The sequence below is a fragment of the Podarcis erhardii genome (assembly GCF_964252035.2).
Source record: "Podarcis erhardii genome assembly, chromosome: 6".
Taxonomy (NCBI): Eukaryota; Metazoa; Chordata; class Lepidosauria; order Squamata; family Lacertidae; genus Podarcis; species Podarcis erhardii.
In genome coordinates, this window is record NC_138510.1 from 33163837 (window position 1) to 33183418 (window position 19582).

Consider the following 19582-nt stretch of genomic DNA (forward strand, 5'->3'; position numbering starts at 1 on the left):
AATGGAACATCATGGAACATGTGATTTTCTTTCTACTCACATGATGGCTTGGGGGTCTGATTGAACAGTCTTAGATCTTTCTGAATGCTAATCATGCTGTGGCAAGGCTAGATGAATGCGTTCATGTGATCCTGCCTATACAAGTACTAAATTTACAAACACACCATTTTAGCAATGGAATGGTATTACCTGATCTTGATTCTGCAAGGAATGAATGTGGAGAGAATGTCTAAACTCCTTGGCTAGAAGTCCTAACAGCAAAGCACCGACACATGTACACAACCATAGAAAGTGCTAATACCACCCACTGTTCCAACACCACTCTCACAAAAAATAGCACAAAATCTGGATTCCTAATTAATGCTGGAAACAAAGTCTTATTGGTCCATTATGGCTTCAGGACCAAGATGCACATACCACTTGAGCACTTTTTACAGCCTTTTCCAGTTAAAATGTGAGGTCAGCAATTGGGTTAGAATGGTTGAGCCACATGTCTAATCCTAGTTTTAGCCTATTTTAAATCTATGTTTATTTGTATTATTGTAATCAGATTGCATTTTACTAATTGTTGCTGGTGTATTTTAGAGACTGTAAATCACTTTGTTGTATATGAGCCTTTTAAACAAACAAACAATCCCAATATTTAAGGGGCAGACCTTTACAAACTCAGATGGCCATCTGATACCCTCTTTCCTTGGTGAGGTGCCACATGGAAGGGACACTTACAACCCAGGCCATCACAGAAATATGCTTGGGTATTCCTCTGAATAACATGACTTATGTATGCACACTTACTCCCAAGTAAATGTGCATTTTAGGATTGCAGCTGTAAGGCAAGTTCTGGAAAGAACATTATTGCTAAAAGAGGAACGTTGAGCCACATTCCTGGAATAATATGTAAACTGACTGAAATGGAGAGCAATCAGAATTGGTAAGGCATATTTCACAAGGGAGATACAGATATCCTAATTGTTTTGGTGTGCTAAACCCTAGCATGATGCCATCCATGGTCGATGGGCTAAAAGGCAACCGATGAAGACATTATCACTTGAGTGTAGTGAGAATATTTCTGCCCCACCCTATGAAGGAATGAATGCTGCTCAGTGCTATGCTGCGTCCACCCCATAACCAACACCGGGGTTAGAGATGACAGCTTCCTGGCAATTTCTTGTGCCAAATTCCTGTCATAGTTTGGTCCTATTCTGTCCCTCACCTCCAGTGCTGGGCAACAGGAGGGGCAAGTGAAAAGGTCAGAGCAAGGCCAAGCCCAAACTAACAGGCTCGTCTTGGGCGGAAGGTGCAGGTCGGTGCTATTTGCATTAGTGATCCTCCATACTGGAAGCAGAAACAGTAGAGAGAAGGATGGCACTTGGGTTTCAGATTTGCAGGTGGGCTGCGAAATTCCAGAGACCCACAAAGAATGTCAAAGCCACTGGAAAGCATGTTCTCAACTGAATTCCGCTTGGAACTGCAGCAGAGTGAAGAGCCCACCCTGTTTCAGATGGGCAAGAAAGCCGATTGGGTCCAATTTTCACCGCTGCCCAGAGGGAGGGAGAGCAGGCAAGGGGAGAAAGGCTGCTGCTTCTTACCATTATTTTTCTCACATTTGCCAAGTTGATGGGTACCGTAAGTGGCAGTAGTGGTGGTGGTGGTGAGGGGAAGCAACAGGAGGGTTTCGGGACTGGCACTAGGGCCCTGAGGCCTTAAGTTACTGAGTTCTGTGCCTTCCTCACCCCCAACACCAGCAACAGGGCAGGTGAGCGCGTAAGGAGGATCAATGATGTATTCAGTTCACTGGAACTTAATATAAAAAGAGCTAGTGGCATTCACAGTACTGTGAGTTTCCTATTTATATTAGGAACTTTCCCTATGCCAAGGCAGACCATTGGCCCACCTAGTCCAGTACTGTCTACTCTGATTGGCAGCAGCACTCCAGGGTTTCATCCAATCAGGGTACATTCCTGGCCCTACCTGGAGTTGCCAGGAAGTAAACCTGGAACCTTTCACATACAAAGCATCAAAAGAAGATGCTCTGAGCAAATGGCATTTGCCTTCTGTTTAATGGCCTTATTGTACCCAACATTACCTCCTGTGCTCTTTTTGTTCAACTACTGAGAAAGCTTATAATAATGACTTGGAGGAACTGGGCATTTAGATGCTGGAAAACCAGCAACTGTATAAATAAGACATTTATAAAGCAGTTTGTATAAATCTATAAGCCAGACAAATCCATAAACTAGTGTAACTATTCCACATGAATTTTTGTTGATCTACTCCATCGGTAGGAGTTGCTCTGCTGATTCACACTGCAGAGTTCTAGTCTAAGGAGGTAAAACTTGAGCAACGAGATCCACATGTGTCTAATCACGTTTGGATTGGAGTTCCCAATCAAGTTTAAACTGGGATGCCCCTGACAGCCTGAGGTGCAGGGCTTAGGAGGGAGGGAGGAATCTATAGCACCAAGAGACACTTGGTGCTGAGACCGACTCACACTTACAATTACCAGTTACAAGCAACACCTCTGAGTTTGAAATATCCATGTACATGATGGGATCCATCCACTCTTTGGAAAATGCGACAAACTCTAAGTGCACAGGAGGACAGGGAAAAGGAGTAGATAGCGAACACCTGAAAAACCTTTCTATTCGAAGGATGGCCTTGGGAGAATCTATATAGTGCAAGGATGCATACCACAAAGAGCTGTCAATGGCGCCACCACATGCCCAAACTAGGCAAGTGCCTACAAGAGGGATACGTTGCAAAGTGATTACTTTGCGACCCATCCTGCTGAACTCTTGAAAAGTTTTGCTCAGAAATAGGGTTAGATCAGTGTAAAGCAACAAACATTTCCAGATGCAGCAAATTTTGATGTATCCATCTGGGTCAGGGAAAAGGAGGCTGAAATATCCCTGGAAAAGGAAAATTCCTATACATATTTATATCCCAGATGTTGCAACCTTCATGAGTACTGTTCCTTTAGCTATTACGGCCAGGAATATGTTCTTTGTGATCTTGCAATCGTGCTAGAACTGTTACAAAGCTCAGTAATAGCTAAGAGGCAAATTGTACATCAGTATGTGCAACAATGCCGCAACACATTTTAAAAGCTAAACTCCTTTAGGATGGAATTTAGACCAAAAGAGAAGGAGGCCATGCTTAACTCTTTTCCCACTCACTCTTTGTTTACTCCAAATTTCCCCCAAAGGTTTTTGCCTCACATGATTTTGAATGCATGTTTACCATTCTCCCTTGCACAGTTTAGTTCTGAGTTTATGGATGTTGATGAGGCAAACTGGGCCCAGACACCTGATGCATCCTTTACATTCCTTTTCTTGTGTCTAGATTTTGTGGGTTCTCCTATAAATGATTTATGTGTGCATCATCTAGCCTGGGTGTAGGAAGGTGATTGTGATGACCTGGTGGCCAACAAATGGGGCATTTGTCACTGGTCTTAATTTCTAGCTGTGTGATAGTCAAGCTCTACAGTAATGCAGTGGGACAGCAATAGCAGCTGTTGCTGCAGTGGTACAAACAGCTTCGAGGCAACAGGATGGAAGGGTGAAAGTGAAGATCTGGTCAAATCTAGCGTTAAGAGATTTCTCCTGGGTTTTAAAGGCAGGATGTGTGAGGATGAATTTAAAAGGCAAATTGAGTCCCCTAACAGCACTTCTCAGATAGCATCCTAGGATCAATGACATGATGAGCTGCTCAAGCAGACTACTCTGACCTAGATATAACATCTGATGAAGGCTGGGGGCACCACTGGTCCAGAAAAAACTCTGGTGCATCTCAAAGGAGACTGTCTCCTGGTCATGGGGATGCATGATATGGGATAGCTTACATGGGCACATAGACTTCAGATCTTTATTCAGGCTGTGTCAGATAGCCAATTAGGAACCAACTTTCCCATCATTAATCCACTGATCAGTAAGCCTCCTTCTGAAGGATAGCTCATGAGACTCTTAATCTCAGGGTCGTGGGCTCAAGCACCACATTGGGCAAAAGATTGCTGCACTGCGAGGGGTTGGGCTAGATGACCCTCATGGGCCTTCCCAACTCTGCAATTCTATGAATGTAAGATTTCAGGTGGCATTCAACTAAATTTTACCAGAGTAGACTCATTGAAATCAATGGACATGGCCAAGTTAGGTCCATTGATTTCACTGGCTCCACTGAGTCAAACTTAGTTGAATGCCACCCTTTAACTCCTGAGCTGCAGCTACCGATCCCTCCAAATCCATTTGCTGAGTGCCTCTGGATATGAAGTGCGACGCAAGGCCAATATCCTAGAGGGTACCATATTTGTGCGCGGCAGGGCCATCTTCAGCAGATGCGGCACTGGGGTGCAAATATCCGCCCAGCGCCCCCAAATTACCACAGATAGTGTTGGGGTGGCCGTAGCTGTGCACTGCCAGTCATCTGGGGGGGGGTGCACCTCTCCCCCATGCTGCTGTGGGAGAGTGATCCCCGCAGTGGCTTCAGAGGCTTGGGAGGGAAGCTGCGCACCCGCCAGCAATAAGCTTCTGCAGGGATCACTGTCCTCCCGAGGAGGCTTGGGAGTGAAGCTGCACACCTGCAGGGAAAGGGGAGGCCGCCGGCAAAGCCGCACAGCTCCCCCACTTGCTGGGGCATCCCTAAGAGGCCAGTACCCTGGCGCAACGCCCCACTAAGCCCTATGGGAAAGATGGCTCTGGTGTGTGGTTTACTCCAGCAAGTTCCCTTGTGCATCACACTTCCCAATTAGCTAGGATAGCATCCCTCTGAAATGGTGGTATCTTTCTTTCCCAACTGACTCATTCCAGGGGGTCCAACAGAGTATTGCTACTTATAGGCATCTCCCATTATCACTCCTGAGGCACTAGGAAAATGGACGTTAGAGCAGCATCTTGGCTTGCTGTGAACATATATCTTGGCTGGGTCCAGGATTTTCCTTTATGGTTCCTTCCATGTGTTTAGGAGACATGCACAGCAGGTGAGTTATCGCACTCACGGAAGTCGGAAAACCAGAACTCAAAGTTGAGTCATCTGCCAGATTCTCTGCTCTAAGCACTAGGAAATACTGCCCAATATAGCACTGCTTAGTGGGGATGAGCAAACGTCAGCCCGCTTTGCCAGGTATGCCGTGTAATTCTTTTCAACAGCCAGGCAACCCTCACAAACTTCCAAAATTCTCTCCTTGTATAAAAAACAAAGCCAGGTTCTCTGCATCCCATCATTGCTTCCATCGTGCAGGACAGTTTTGCGCTCGTTAAACTTTCTGTGCCCAAATAGACAAAGTGTCTTTCACGAGCAGCCTTCCAGCTCCTCTCGTTCAAAGCGAGAGCGCCCGTCCAGCCCCGAGAGGCAAGGAAAAGAGGCGTGCAGAAAGGCAACCCCCAGAATTTCCAAGCCATCTTCCAGTCACCGATCCATGAGCAAGCAAACAACTCTCCCGAGAGAAGACGTGAAACTTCTCAAATGCTGCTTAGACGCCAATCAGCAAATCTCCTTTACCTTGACTCGTTCAGGTTCACCGTACCCGGCAGAGCTGGAAAATGTTTCCCAAAGCTCATTGAACTTCCCAATTCGCTGGGAACTTCAAGCCGGATCCTGACGGTTCCAGAGCCTAAGTCAGCGTTGCCTCTTGAAATGTTTGAAAGACGGATCCCATAGCAGTTTGTAGTAATTACTCAGTATAAATACTCCATTATGCTCCCAAACAATCAGAATCAGCCCAGCAAACAAGCTCTGTCTCCTCTGATCCGTAGCAATCAAGAAGTAAAGCATGCAGAACATCACAATATAAACAGGCTTTGCAGAGGACCACAAGGGGAGTGGGGCAGCAGGAGGAGGGGGTGTTAGAGAAAATCGGCTCTTGTCGCAATAACTGCCTGCTTTTTTATTTTTTAAAAAGTTATTATTGGTTCCAATTTGCAAGTGGAAACTTTTATTTTCAGCAAAATGTGGCCTTGAAGACACCCAGCGGACAATTCGGTGCTCCCCTGCGCACTTTCTCCCACCAAGGAGGGAGAGAAAACCTCAAGGTGTGACAGTTTGGTACTTACAGGTAGGCTGTGAAGGGACTCAAGCCCCCCGGCACGGAAGAGAGAGCCAGCTCTGAGCAGTCCACTGACAGCATGATGCCATCTTCCTCGCAGTGGCACAGCGGAGGGCACGAGGGGGGCGCAGCGCCTGGTTCCTGAGACGCGACCTGGAGAGCGCCTGGAAGAGACAGGAGAAGCCACACGCAGGGCGACAGCTGCTCCATCCGGACTCCCGCGGCAGCAAGCATGCTGTGGGCTGCTGCTGCTGCTGCTGCTGCTGCTTCTCCTCCTTCACCAACACTGCCTCTCTCTGTGCGTGCCTCTCTCTGAGCTCTGCTCTGCTCAGCGCGTGGAGGGAACCGACCCAACACCTCACAGGCAGGAGGAGCACCTTCTGAATCTCCTGCGCTCCTCCTTGGCGCAGCAAAGATGCAGGCAGAGAAGGGAAGGCATTGTTGAATGATCTCGGTTATTGGGTTTCACACGGGCTGGGCTGGGCTGGGCAGGGAGCGAGAGGCTCACATGGGAGGAGTTAAAGGGGAACTTTCTCCGCACTCCCTCCTTCAGGGCTGGCAGGAATTTCATTCAAAAGGAAAGGGGAAAGACCTGTTAGCAGCTCAGGAATTTGTCTGGAAACGTGGTGTGTTTTTAAAGAGAGAGAGAGAAGAAGAAGAAGAGAGATACTGACAGAGCCTAAAACCTCATCAGACAACAGATGCTGGTAGATAGAGGAGTTTTGCACCCCCACCCCAGGCCCCTAAGCTGGCCAAGGGCACTGGAGAACACTGTCCATTTGCCAGTGTTGAATTAAGATTCAGTCGCCAGTCCAGAAGAAGGGACTCTTCCTTCGTCTTAAGTTGCAAAATATCTTGCGTTGGTCCCTCACGGGGCAAAGTGAGTTCTAGTCCACAAGAGAATCTTTCCCTGTAAATGTATTCCTCTTTCAGGTGCCAAGAGACTCTTGATTGTTCTCCCTCTTATAGGGTCATGGTTCTCTGTTAAAGGTGAGTCAGCTGAATCACATCCTGCCGTTATAATGAGAAATCAGGGTGGGAGGATTTTCTGGCTTAGAAAATGGTGCAACGAACTGATTTCAAACTTAACTGTGTAGAAGAGTTAAGTCTGAGAGTCATCGTACCAAATTTGGGCATAGGAAACAAATTATATTGAATTAAACAGAGGATAAGTGACTTTGTGAAGTTGATGGGTAGTGTTTTTGTTTTTTTTTCATCCATAGACCTGGCTAGAGTAATTATTAGGGAAACATCCATCCATTTATACTGCACTTTTTGGGAAATGTTTTTTTGAATTAGGTCAAGGCAGTGGCGTAGCGTGGGGGGTGCAGGGGGGGCCGGCCGCACCGGGCGCAACATCTGGGGTTAGGGCAAATCCACGGGTTAGGGGGCGCAAATCCACGGGTTAGGGGGCGCAAATTACTTGCCTTGCCCCGGGTGCTGACAACCCACGCTACGCCACTGGGTCAAGGTGAACACCTTGCACATGCCATTACCATTACCCACAAGTTTGGGGGGATGTTTGTAGTTTTGTTTTGGTTTTTTAATTAAAATGGCATTTTGTAGCCAGTGTTATTCATTGGGAGTTCATAAGGATGCGCCCCGCACATGCTCCGTAGGAACCTGTTGTGAGAGAAGGTTGTAGATGTGATGTTGAATGGACTGTGAATGCAAAGAAGGCTGGCTGGAATATGGCTATCAGGCTCTGAACATGTTACTGGTTTGAGCACATCTAGGTCACTTTCACACCCCAATTTGGATCAAAACTGGTAAATGCAGTCTTTCATAAGAAACATCAGGATAAATATGAATTGTGGCTAATCTGTGTACACCACTACTTGAACCAGTAGTGAGAGTGCCCTGGGTGCAGGGTAAATGGGAGTGTGTACACAAAGTTTGTGGCTGCATGACAGGCAGAAAAAGATGCAAGGGAAAGAGAGGAGAGAGATATGAAAGTACTCACAGACCCAAGGCTCACCATAAACAGTTCAGGTAAAGTAGGAGGTTAGAAGTTAAAGGAGACAGGGAGATGAAATCACAGGAGGTGAGTAAACATAGTTTGAGAGCAATGGGGGAGGCAGAAATATTTCAGAGGTACATCGTAGCTGGATTTCTGAAAAGCACATGAGAGCCTTCAGGGAGAAAAGAAAGGAAGGAGATTTAGGGGACTTGTGTGTGCACTTTTTCCTTCTGAATTTTCCCATTTTCTTTGGTGAACCTCAAGGCTAGGCTTGCCAATTGACCTAAAGAAAACACCATCCTGGCCCTGCCCCTTTAACAGTACAATGAGCAAATGTGAATGTAGGGCATATTAAGCTAAATTAGCCACTTAGCTTGCATATAAATCTCTGCTCTTTCAAATGCTGTGTAATTTCTCATTAATGATACTATTTCTTTCTTTTTTGTTCAGCCAAAAAGACTCCCCAGAGTGACTTACATGCAGTCAATTACAACAAGATAGTGCCTGCCTGCAGGCTTGCAATCTAAAAGGTACAACACACAAGGAAAAGAGGAGGGAAGAAGAACAAGCTAACACAGACACCAAGTCTTAAATAGTAGCTCTTATAAAGACCAGCTGGAAATAGTTTGGGGCATGAGATGATGGAGCTGATTTTTCAACAGAGCTGATAGTATGAGTCCTGCTTCTCATCTCTCCCACTAAGTTTTCCATCGAGTTTCTCATTTTCAATTTCAAATTTGCCTGCTGAGAGAGTTGCTAGCATAGCCTTCTCTAAACATACTACAATTACATTTACAATTAACCAAAAACAAATGAACAAAGAAACAAAACCTTTCAGTTTGACCTGTTGTGTTATGGGGTTCTTATGTTCACTCAAGCTACAAAATGAAGGCAAATCACAGCTGTTAGGGCAATGCAATTAATTGACATCTTATTTAGGCAATATTGATATGATATGTCATTATTTCCTGTTATTAATTCAAGCTTCAGTGCTCCCTAGGAGCTGGATGGCTGTAAGTGGCAGAGCTAAGTCACAGATTCCTCTGTTCAGCTAAAGCTACAGTCTGACAATACAACCATCCACATAGAGTGATATATATCAGTATTGTCTAAATAAAGGTCACACCCTTAACAGAGGCAATAAGAGCTATAATTTCCTGGCATTCTTGGGGAAACATGGAAAGCACATTCACAATTAATTTGTTAACTAAGTAAAGCATAGACTATAGCACTGGCACTTCAAATGCATCACATCTTTAGAGCTACAATGTCCTATAAAGAGCCTGATGAAGTTCAACTAGATAGAAACATAGACTTATAGAGCTGGAAGGGACCTTAAGGGTCATCTAGTCCAATCTCCTACAATGCAGGAATCTCGCCCATAGTCATCCTTGGGTGAACTCGAACCACCAAGCTTCTGAACCATTGCGTCCATAAGTTTCCTTAACTCTCAATCCAGGGAAGAGAAAGTTTAAAGACGTGCTGCCTTATTGCAGGGCAGATTCGAGGGTAAACCATATGCGGAATGAGTCTGCCCCTGCAGCTTGATGGAGGTAGAAACTGTCTCTCATGCCTTGTTACGCTGCCATTTCTAGAGGGATATTTATTACCCCTGCTATGCAAAAATCTCCAAATGAATCCGAACTTCAGTGTCTAAAATCCCTGGTAGAGGACAAGGATCCTGAGATCACGTTAAGGGTAGCCAAATTCTCTGTGATTGCCATAAAACTTAGGGGGAAAGCTGTGCTATCATAATGATTAAGGTCTTAAATGATAATTTTAGGTTATATGTTAGTGACTAAGTTTTAATTTATATATTTTTAAACTGTTGTTATGTCTGTAGTGTCCCTGTTATACCTAATTGCAAATTCAAATGTATCCCTGCCGTGTTTTATGACTTCCTTGATACTGTATGTGGGCTGGAACTGGTCTGTGACCGAAATAATCAATTCAGTTCAAAAGACAGATAGACCTTGTTTGTTGTTGGCATCCATCTGTCTTGAGAGACAATGGAGAGCACCTCTGGGGGTGAAGTCAAACTGCTGCATTAGCAGCACTGAAGTGACCTTGCCGCGGTACAAGCCTGAGCAATGTATATGGCGGTCCAAAGGAAAGCAGAGTAATACGTTTGGCACCAGCTTGGCTGCAAGAGTTGCCGGAAGGAGGCTAGTCCTTAGCCTTTTACTATCCCAAAAATATCCCGCTGCGGTTTTCCTTCTCCTTGATGGGCTACCTTCCCAGGTGGATGAACCCCATCTGCCCCATACTTCCCTCTTACAGCACACGCAGAAACCGCCTTCATGACTGTTGGACCCACTACTGGGCTCATCCATTTCATCCGCCGGAGCCTGTCTTCACATGCAGGGGAAGTCTCTAACTCACAGAGGGTTTGAGACCTTGATAATTTAACTTTCAAACACTGGGGTGGATGGTAGAAAGGGATTCTAAGCAAATAACCAGCATCAGACAACAGTTTATCTCTAAACAGTTAAGAAACTATTAATAAGAAGCAGCTTGAACAATCAGTTAATCAGAGAAGCTAACCTTGGAATCCTCCAGATCACCTTTCACCATAGGTAATGCAGGCTGTGGCTCCAAAAACTGGAGGACCACAGGATCCTCACCTGAGCTGATCAAATAACTCATCCTGAAAGCCAGAGATTTATTTTGTATATTTTACCAGAAGTAAATATACACTGGTGGTATCTGGAATAGCGATGCTTGAAGAATCCATTCGTTCCCATTTTTCCCCAGCAGGCATTATTGTTGTTGTTGTTGTTGTTGTCATTATTATTATCATTAATTATACCCCACCCATCTGGCTGGGTTTCCTCAGCCACTCTGGGCAGCTCACATCATATATCAGTACATACTAAAACATAAAATATTACAATCTTCCTGATGCAGGGCTGCCTTAAGCCCTGTAAGGTAGTTTTTCAATTTTATCATGTTGATTTATTCTCTGTATAGTTTAGTTGTATGTTCATGACTCAGAAATGCTAATAATTAAGTAATATATAAACAGTGCTTTTTCTTGGGGGGTGCAGGGGTACGCATACCCCTAAACATTTTGTGAATCTTAAGTTTGGCCTCATTGAGGGGCAGCATTTCAATAAGAGTAGGAAAATGAGAGTACCCCTAAACATTTTTTTAAAGAAAAAAGCACTGTATATAAATGTCTTAAATAAATAAATCCAATACAAACTGGCATAATACACACCTCCTAGAATAATGTCCAGATTGGAAAGCAGCTAATTTTCAGATTTTGTTCATCTCCAAATGTTACAATGCTGTCCTCAGCTCAAAAATAAGTAACAACATGTTTTTAAAACTGCATATTTAGATATAAAATATGCTTAGAAACATTTGCTTAGGGGGGAGATGAATTTAGAATAGTTCATGTGGTAAGGAAATACATATTTAACTACTACCGTAATTTTCATACAGATTTTAAAAACTTTTTATTTATTTATGCCAGAAATGAGAGGGAACAAAATCATGAAAGATTGGATGTGATGTTGAGATGGGCTGGATGTAAACTGATCCATCCATCTCTATTCTGATAATCCAAGTCCCACTGGACTTGCTGTCAGATGTCAGATTTATATCAGTTCTGCACCACTTTAACTCTCATTAATAACTCTGGAATAACTCTACTATTCCAAAGACTCTTGGAATAGTGGTTTGGTAAAGGATGAAGTATGGAGAATTCTCCATAGTTCCCTAGTTAGCCTATCACAGAACCACACAGTCCAGGGTTCCATTGCAGCCTATGTAAATGTCATGCGGATATATGCCCTGCATGTCTGATTAGTGACCTGAAACAGAGGAGGAATCCATTTTAAACAGATTTATACATGAAATATAGTGGCTTCAGTCAGATCAAACGCCACTCATATAAGATCACCACTTGCATTGACAAACTGCTGATGTCTAAGACACCAATGCGTTGTATTTTTTTTTAAGACTAATTACATGAAAAATTATACCCGCAAATGTGTATATTATATGTAGAATATATGTAAAGGTATAATATATACTTTAAAGATTAATGCGGTACTATGCTTTATAATTATTATTACACAAGTATTTGTATACACTTACATTCATTGTTGTATGTATCTGGTTACTTTAGGAAACCTAGAGTATATATGTGAGGATTGTTAATCTTTGGAAGAGCAACTGTAAACAAAAGTGCTTGCTTCTCATTGAGACCAAGGGATGAGGCAGGAATTAGAAAAATATTCATGCAGATAACCGTGATAAGGAGATTCTCAACACAAAGAGGAATTAGCCACTAGCATAATGTAGTTAGGCAGGCATTTATTCATCTCTTTTATTTGTTTCACTTATTGCCCTGCTTTTTCACCTGACAAGACTAGTGGAGTGGCATATAAAAACACAATTTTAAAATACAATATACACTAAAATCACATGCACACTTGTAGAGAGCATCTTCTTCATCATCATCAACCATAAGTTTATTGTACTATCCAAAGGCCATGACAATTTTTGTAAAAAGAAAATAAAACACCTGTAAAGACAAAAGATCTAAAAGGCATGAGCAGATAATAAGGTCTTCTGCTGTAGACTTGGTGCCAGGCCAGCCTTCTTGGGGAGTTCCAAAGACAGTGTGCCATCAGAAAAAGGTTGTGTCAGGGGTGCCAACTTGAATAAAATATTGTGGGGGCCCAGGTAAGCCCGACCCCGCATAATCGATCACATGACACAGTGCAGACACACCATTTGAATGGGAATGCCCATCTACTTTGTGGGGGCCGAGGCCCCCACGGTCCCTAGAAGATGGCTCCTGTGGGCTGTGTCTCTGGTCACTGCCTACTCCATTTCTGATGGTGAAAGGACTTGAAGAAGGGCTTCTGAAATCATCTTAAAACTCCTGCCAGATTCACAGTAATAGAATAAAGTAGCCCTGAAGGAAGCCAGTTTCTAAGCATTTAGGGTTTTACTCATTTTTTAAAAAATGAGCACTTTGAATCGTGTTGAGAAAACGGAGAAGGAAACCACTGGCAATCGATACACCTGCACCAGCTTCACAATTTAACCCCTGTGTTTTGAACCAACTGCAGTTTTCAGATAGTATTTAGAACCAGTCCCACTTTAGGATGCATTATAAAGTTACCTGAGTGTGTGTGTGACTTTGGCCCGGCTCTCTTTCCATCCAGTAGAGGGCAGCAGCTGGCATACGACATTGAGCTGGCGAAAGGTGCTTTTGTGCCACAGAGGCCGGCTAGGCCTTCAGAGATGAGACTGGATCTAATAGCACCCCCAGGTAGTGAATCTGATCTTCTTAGGCAGGGCTGGAGAACCTCAGGTCTTGGGGCCCATTGTGAGCCTCAAGGCCTCTCTAGTCAAGCTTCGGGACTCACCTCAGAACTGCCGTGCCTGGCCTGGGATGTGCTGTGATCTTCTTCCATGGGCAGGGCTTAAGGTATCAGAGGTGTGAAATTCTGCACAGCCCACAGGTGTGAAACATGGCACGGGATTCTTGCTGCTGGCTGTGATCTTCTTAGGACCTGCTGCCGCCCTTACCTGCTTCATTCCATTACCCTTAGCCCTGGGCATTTTGGAAGCGTCTCCAGAGCACATACCGTGCTCTTGTTTGGAGTGTAGGTAGATTGAATGCTTTCCCTCCACCCACTCCGGTGGTGGGGTGGGCGTGTGGTGGTGTATTTTTCTGCTCCTGCTTTCTTCAGCGGGCACTTGTTGTGAATGTTGAGGCTCACATTCTTGCGGCTTGGCTGGAGGCTCTGTGTTTGCTGTGTCCCAAACGTACTCAGCTTAGAAGCGCTCACTTTCCTTTGCTATTTTAGGGTATCTCGCCATCAGGTTCTACGGCACAGCTGTAGATAAGTGGCATGGATGGAGGGGAAAGGGAGCCAGATGCCTGGGGCTTTGTTTACGGACTTGCCCTCTATGTGGCTTGGAGAAGGCCACAGGGGAGCCATTTGCTGGAGCGAAGAGGGGTGGGCAGAGGCCCTGGCCTGCTGCTCCCAGCAGGGCCATCCAGGGTTTGAAATGCCACAGGCAGCCCCAGTCAATGACTCCTGGACGCGTTTCAAGATGTAAACACAAACTCAAGGCAGTGCAAACACACAGCCAGCCCTTAAATGGCCCAAAATGGTTTAGAAGGTCATAGGCCAATGGTGGCCTAAAACCACACACATTCCAGGTTTCTTCTTCTTCTTTTAAAAAAAGAACACTTGATTGCGTTCATCTCTGAATTTAAACTCATCCCCCTTGATCAGACTAATTTTGTTCCTAGGAGGATGACCAGTCTGTTGCATTTTCAGCATCATGCTTTCCCCATCCTATAACAACAGTTATCAATGGTTTGCAGGGGAAATGGTTCCAGAAAGAGAGGTTGCATTTGTGTGTGCATGGGCATCAGAAGATAGATCTTCCCAGTGGTTTTTTTTCTAAAAAAAAAAGTTTAGGGGTAGTCTCATTTTCCTACTCCTGTTGAAATACTGCCCCTCAATGAGGCCAGACTTAGATTCACAAAATGTTTAGGGGTATGCGCCTCCCTGCGTCCCCCCAGAAAAAAAGCACTAGATCTTCCAACTGCTTAGCAGGTGCAGCATTAATAAATCAGAAAATAGTGCAATAAATCCTGTTCCTTACTGGGCCTAGAAGAGGATACAGGCACACTCTTGCACTTAGGTAAGTTTCTCATGGGGATTCTTCTCTTGTTTCATCTATGTTGCTAACTAAATAGCATGTGCAAGTGTGCATGCATGCACTGAGCGTCACATGCACTGCCGAAGAAATGAGTGCCAAAGGATGACTATAGGTCCTGTGAGTCATTGTTTCCTTGCAGCAGACAGGGAATTAAACCAAAAAGACAGTGAGATTATTAGTTAGCTTTCATCCGGCTACTATAGCTGTGCATTTAATTAACCTTTAACAACAGCTCAGTATGCACCCATTTGCATGCTGTGAATAGTTTCATCTGCTGATTTCTGCAGATCAAGCTGTTTTTAAAGGTACAACAGCCATTTTTTCTCCATGTAGCTGATAACTCCGGTGAGACACAACTAAGTCCAAAACTTGCTGGAATAGTTTTGGTTTGCACTGGAAGAAATTTGGGGTTTTAACTCAGGGGATCTCCTGGCTTGCAGTCAAAATGATCCTTGCCTTCCCAGCAGACTAGCCTTTTTTAAAAAAATATGACACCAACCTGTGTTTGGTCAAGCCCTATCTTCTTCTCTACATGCTTTTAAGGCTGATTTTCCAACACTGAATATCCATGCCAGGAAAAGCATCCCCTGTTGGCATAGGCTGAAAGAGAGTAGCTTCACAGAGACTGTACTGGGAGGTTTGTGAATAACTCTGGCTTGAAGGAACATCCGTCTCCTATCTCCTTACCTAGTAGCCTGTGGACATCACTACATTGCAGAGTAAGTTCTCAACGTGTCCAAAAAAATCTGTGACCTGCTTTCATCTTTAGCAGACAGAGGGTGGAGCTTCATGTTTATCAGTGTATGCATGAGTGCGTGTGTGCATGAGCATGTTTGCATGGCAGCTGTGTAAGTGCAAGGCTAAGTTTATCTACAGGGGTGCATAAACAGTAGTGAAGTATAAGAATAGGTTCGTGTGTGTGGACGTGAGAGAGAATAAATAGGAGCAAATAGACCTTTGCCTGCTCCGTGGTAACTATTGGGAATATTAGCAATGATTTCTTTGTGCTTCAGTCTGCTTTTGCTTAGAAACGATAAAGGTGCATTAGGGCAGACAATGGCTGAGATAATGTTTGCATCCAAATCTAACAGTGCTGTTTCCTTGAACTCAATACCCAAAATCAGTGAGGCAGCCCACAGGGTCAGCCAAAGACATTCTACTGCCAGAGGCAAAGGACAAGATGGTGCATACAAATAGGCACTCGAATCTTCCTTCAACCTTGGCAATGAGACAACATCTTCAGCTGCACAGAGGAGGCAGCAGGCTAGTTCAGGAGGTACAGGGCAGCTTGCTCAAACTCTGTTTGCTACACACACCTGACCAATGGCTATCTCTCTCTGTCTAATGGTAGAGCCGGTCTTGGCAACTCAGAGCAAGGCAATTCATTCACCACATTTACAAATGAAAGTTCCCAGTTTTATTACTGATACTCTTCCTGTCCTTTTAACAACTATTCAATACGCATCAGTTAAGCAAGCGAAGCTTTCCTAAAAACTTTATCTCCGTGGCTGGAGGAAAAAAAAGTCCTGCATGTCTGCATGTTGGGCTGCTTGTAGAGCATGAGAAGAGGTCCAGTAGTGATGCTACCTGCCACCATGATTGCTGTGCAAAGGCAGGACTGGTGCTGCAGGTGAGGGGAGAGAGAAAGAGAGTGGTTGAGCTCTGGCCTGCTCCTGTGGGCTGTAACTCTGTCTCCCATTTCCTGGCGACACCCCCCAGCTCAGGTTGCTTATGCATTTCCCATTGTAGACTCCCAATTGCTTCTTTTCTTTCCTTCTCTTTAATTGTGATGCTCTCGGGAGCCAGACACTATCTGGGGCCTTTGTTCCTTGCTTAGAGCAATCTCCCTAGCTTTGATCTCCATTTCAGGGCCTCCTTTTCTTAAGGCCATTCTCCAGGAACAAAACCCAACAAAGCCAGAAATCTAAGACTCACTTTGAGCAGTGAGCCTTCCGCCCACCTGCTTTGTCTGTAAAGCATCCCCAGAAGCTAAGAGGTGCATGTGGAGGGGGGAGGGAGGAAGTATGACTTGCCTTCTTGACAGATGTGTAGCTTCCATAGCATCTGGCCTGTGCCCTCAGAGCTGAGTTTCCTCCCTCCCTGGGATAAATTGCAAGGTGGCTTCCCAAGGAAAGGGTTGACCCAGCTTCACCTGCTTTCGGCTGTGAGTAAGAATGAGATGATACTTGAGCATTAGCCACAGAATCTCTATTTTCTGCTTTCATCACAAGCATTAGGGATTGGGTCAGGCTTCTGCCCGCTTTAAATGGGTGGATCCTAAAAACACAGGATTGGGAAGGGAGGGGATTGTTATTCTAAAGCAGCAATGCTGCAGCAAGCAAAGGCTCTAGCAGCTCAGTCAGCTGCTTGTGGCTGCAAAGCCAGACAGGATGTATGTGACTGTTGCCATGGAAACAAAGGGGCAGTCCATTCTCCTTATTGAGCACAGGATGTGAGCTCAGTGTGTGTCATATGACCTGTACAGGATGTACATGGGTGGAGTTTGGAGTTTCTCTCTGTTTGTTGAAGAGAGCAGACATCTTTTACTGTATGACTGCTAAAGACAGGAATAAAAGGAATGTAGATAAATTTCTGTCTGAGTCTGATTCCCCTCCCTGGGGATATGCAGGGAGGAGGAGGAGGAGGAGAAGCAGTTGGTGTGTTTTTCTCACAGCCTGAGGAAAATCGCCGGAACGGACCTCGTGTGTTTTTCCTGCCGGGAGTCGCCGGAGGGAGGTCAAAAGAATTCAGCCGGTGCCTGGAGAGATAGGCACATACCTCTGACCGAGCCTGAATTCTAACAGGGATGTCATGTTCAAATCCATGTTAATAGGGAGGACCATCAACTTGTATGGTTGTCACATTTTATGCCAAGCAACCAGCTTAAAGTATGACACAAGCGAAGCCCAGGTGTGCCACATAATGATGCTGGTGGTACAACAAGCAGCTCCAGGTGCATAAAGTAAGTGATCAGGTGCAGGAGCAACCAAGGCCTGAGTAAGACTGACAACCTATTTCTTGTCTCTGATGAGTAGAATTAATGTAGGACTACAGTAGTACCTTGGTTCTCGAATGCAATCCGTCCTGGAAGTCCATTTGACTTCCAAAACGTTTGAAAACCAAGGCACGGTTTCTGATTGGCTGATGGGCCCCGGAAACAATGCCGACCGCCGAAATGGACATTCAGCTTCTGTAAAACATTCGCAAACTGGAACACTTACTTCTGGGCTTGCGGCATTCGGGAGCTGATTTGTTTGTCAGCTAAGCTGTTTGGGAATGAAGGTTCCACTGTATAACTCCCCAGCATCCCTAACCACTGGCCATGTGGCTGGGCAATGGCACCCACCTGAGAGGTGCTGGAACTAAGAGAACGAGGGAGGTGATCATGGTGAGTTCCGGCACCTTTTTTTCTAGAAAAATAGCACCAGCTGGGACTGATGGGAGCTGAAGCCCAACAACATCTTGTTGCCCACAAATACCCCATCCCTGCTCCTGAGCAGGTGTGGGGAACCTTTGGTCCTTTATATGTTGCTGAACGACCACTCCCATCATCTTTAGTCATTGGCCATATTGGCTGTGGCTGATGGGAGTCACAGGCCAACAGCATTTGGAAGGCCAAGGGTTTCCTACACCATCCACCTTAGAGATTTGGAGAAGGTCATAATTCTTACATAAAACTTTGTTTCACTTTGTGGAAGTCTGGCTAGTCATGGCTTGGCTAAGCTGGATTGTGGCTTAGCTTTGCTGTTGCTGCAAATGCCCTGTCGGTCATCTTGGTTGACCTGTTCCAAGGCAACGTGTTCCCATGCTGCCATTGTTTGAGCTGGCAGAACAGAGCAGCTCTGTACTCAGCTACTCTCATGCTATGTTGTCATGCTATACTGTCTTGCATCATCCCTCCATGCTAACCAAAAAAAAAAAGGTGGGAGGGGAGCAGGTTGTTCCTTTTTGTCCTAGAGTGTGCCTGACACCTTCCTTGCCTCACTGCTTGTAATTATGAACAAATTAGAGCACCATTGTCCTCTGTAATAGTAATTTATGCACAGCATACCTTTGTTCACCCTCTCTGCTTTCATTCATTTATTTGGAATGGGAGTTGTGCATTTTCTCACATACAGATTGCTATGCATCCCAGTGAGTACGTCATCATCCCAAACAATCACTTGCCCTATTTGTTGTTCAGTTGTGTGTGAGCAAATAATTCCCACCATTTAAAACAATAAAGAGGCGCAGGTTTTATTGACCTTGGTAAATGTTTAAGCCAGAAGGAAAGGCAGGAATGACTGCAGAGAAGGAAATGGGAGTAATAGCTACACCTGCAAAGTGTCATTAGGTCAAGCAAGCCTACTCCATGGTAGTTGCAGAGGCAGGAGGTACACATTGGGCTGGATTGAAAGATTCAAATCTCATCTCTACACATGGTCAAGGGTGTGTGTGATCACATATTTCCTCCCCACTTGATGATTTTATTATATTTCTAAATATGCTGTAACCTGCCCAGAGTGGCTGGGGAAACCCAGCCAGATGGACGGGGTATAAATAAAAACATTATTATTATTATTACTCCCTGTTCCATCTCCAAGACCACCAGATATCCATGCTATGGGTATAATGCTTTAATAGCATATACATGTGCAAAATCCAATATGTGTAGACCTGCATATTCAACTTAATTGGAATATTCCGCTCAAAATCTGGGAATACATTGTGCAGTTGGGGAGATATTGGAGAGAGTAACAATGCTATGAGTTAGGAAGTGATGTGAGCAATGCTGCAGCCACAACAGGCATTGTAACCTTCCAATAGTTTGACTTCACCCCCAAAGGCACACTCCTCCATTGTCTCCCAACACAGTCGGATGCCAACAAACAACAACAACAACAACA

At 44.8% G+C, this 19582-nt stretch overlaps 1 protein-coding gene across 1 annotated transcript in view; it reads right to left on the reverse strand.

Annotated features, from left to right (window-relative positions):
• Positions 1-6495, reverse strand: part of LGR6 (leucine rich repeat containing G protein-coupled receptor 6) — a 147095-nt gene extending 140600 nt beyond the window's left edge. The window contains exon 1 of the mRNA XM_081866998.1: positions 6045-6495. Coding sequence (XP_081723124.1) covers positions 6045-6271 — 227 coding nt within the window. The 5' untranslated portion in view covers positions 6272-6495. The remainder of the gene's footprint in view (positions 1-6044) is intronic.
• Between the last annotated feature and the right edge of the window lie 13087 nt (positions 6496-19582).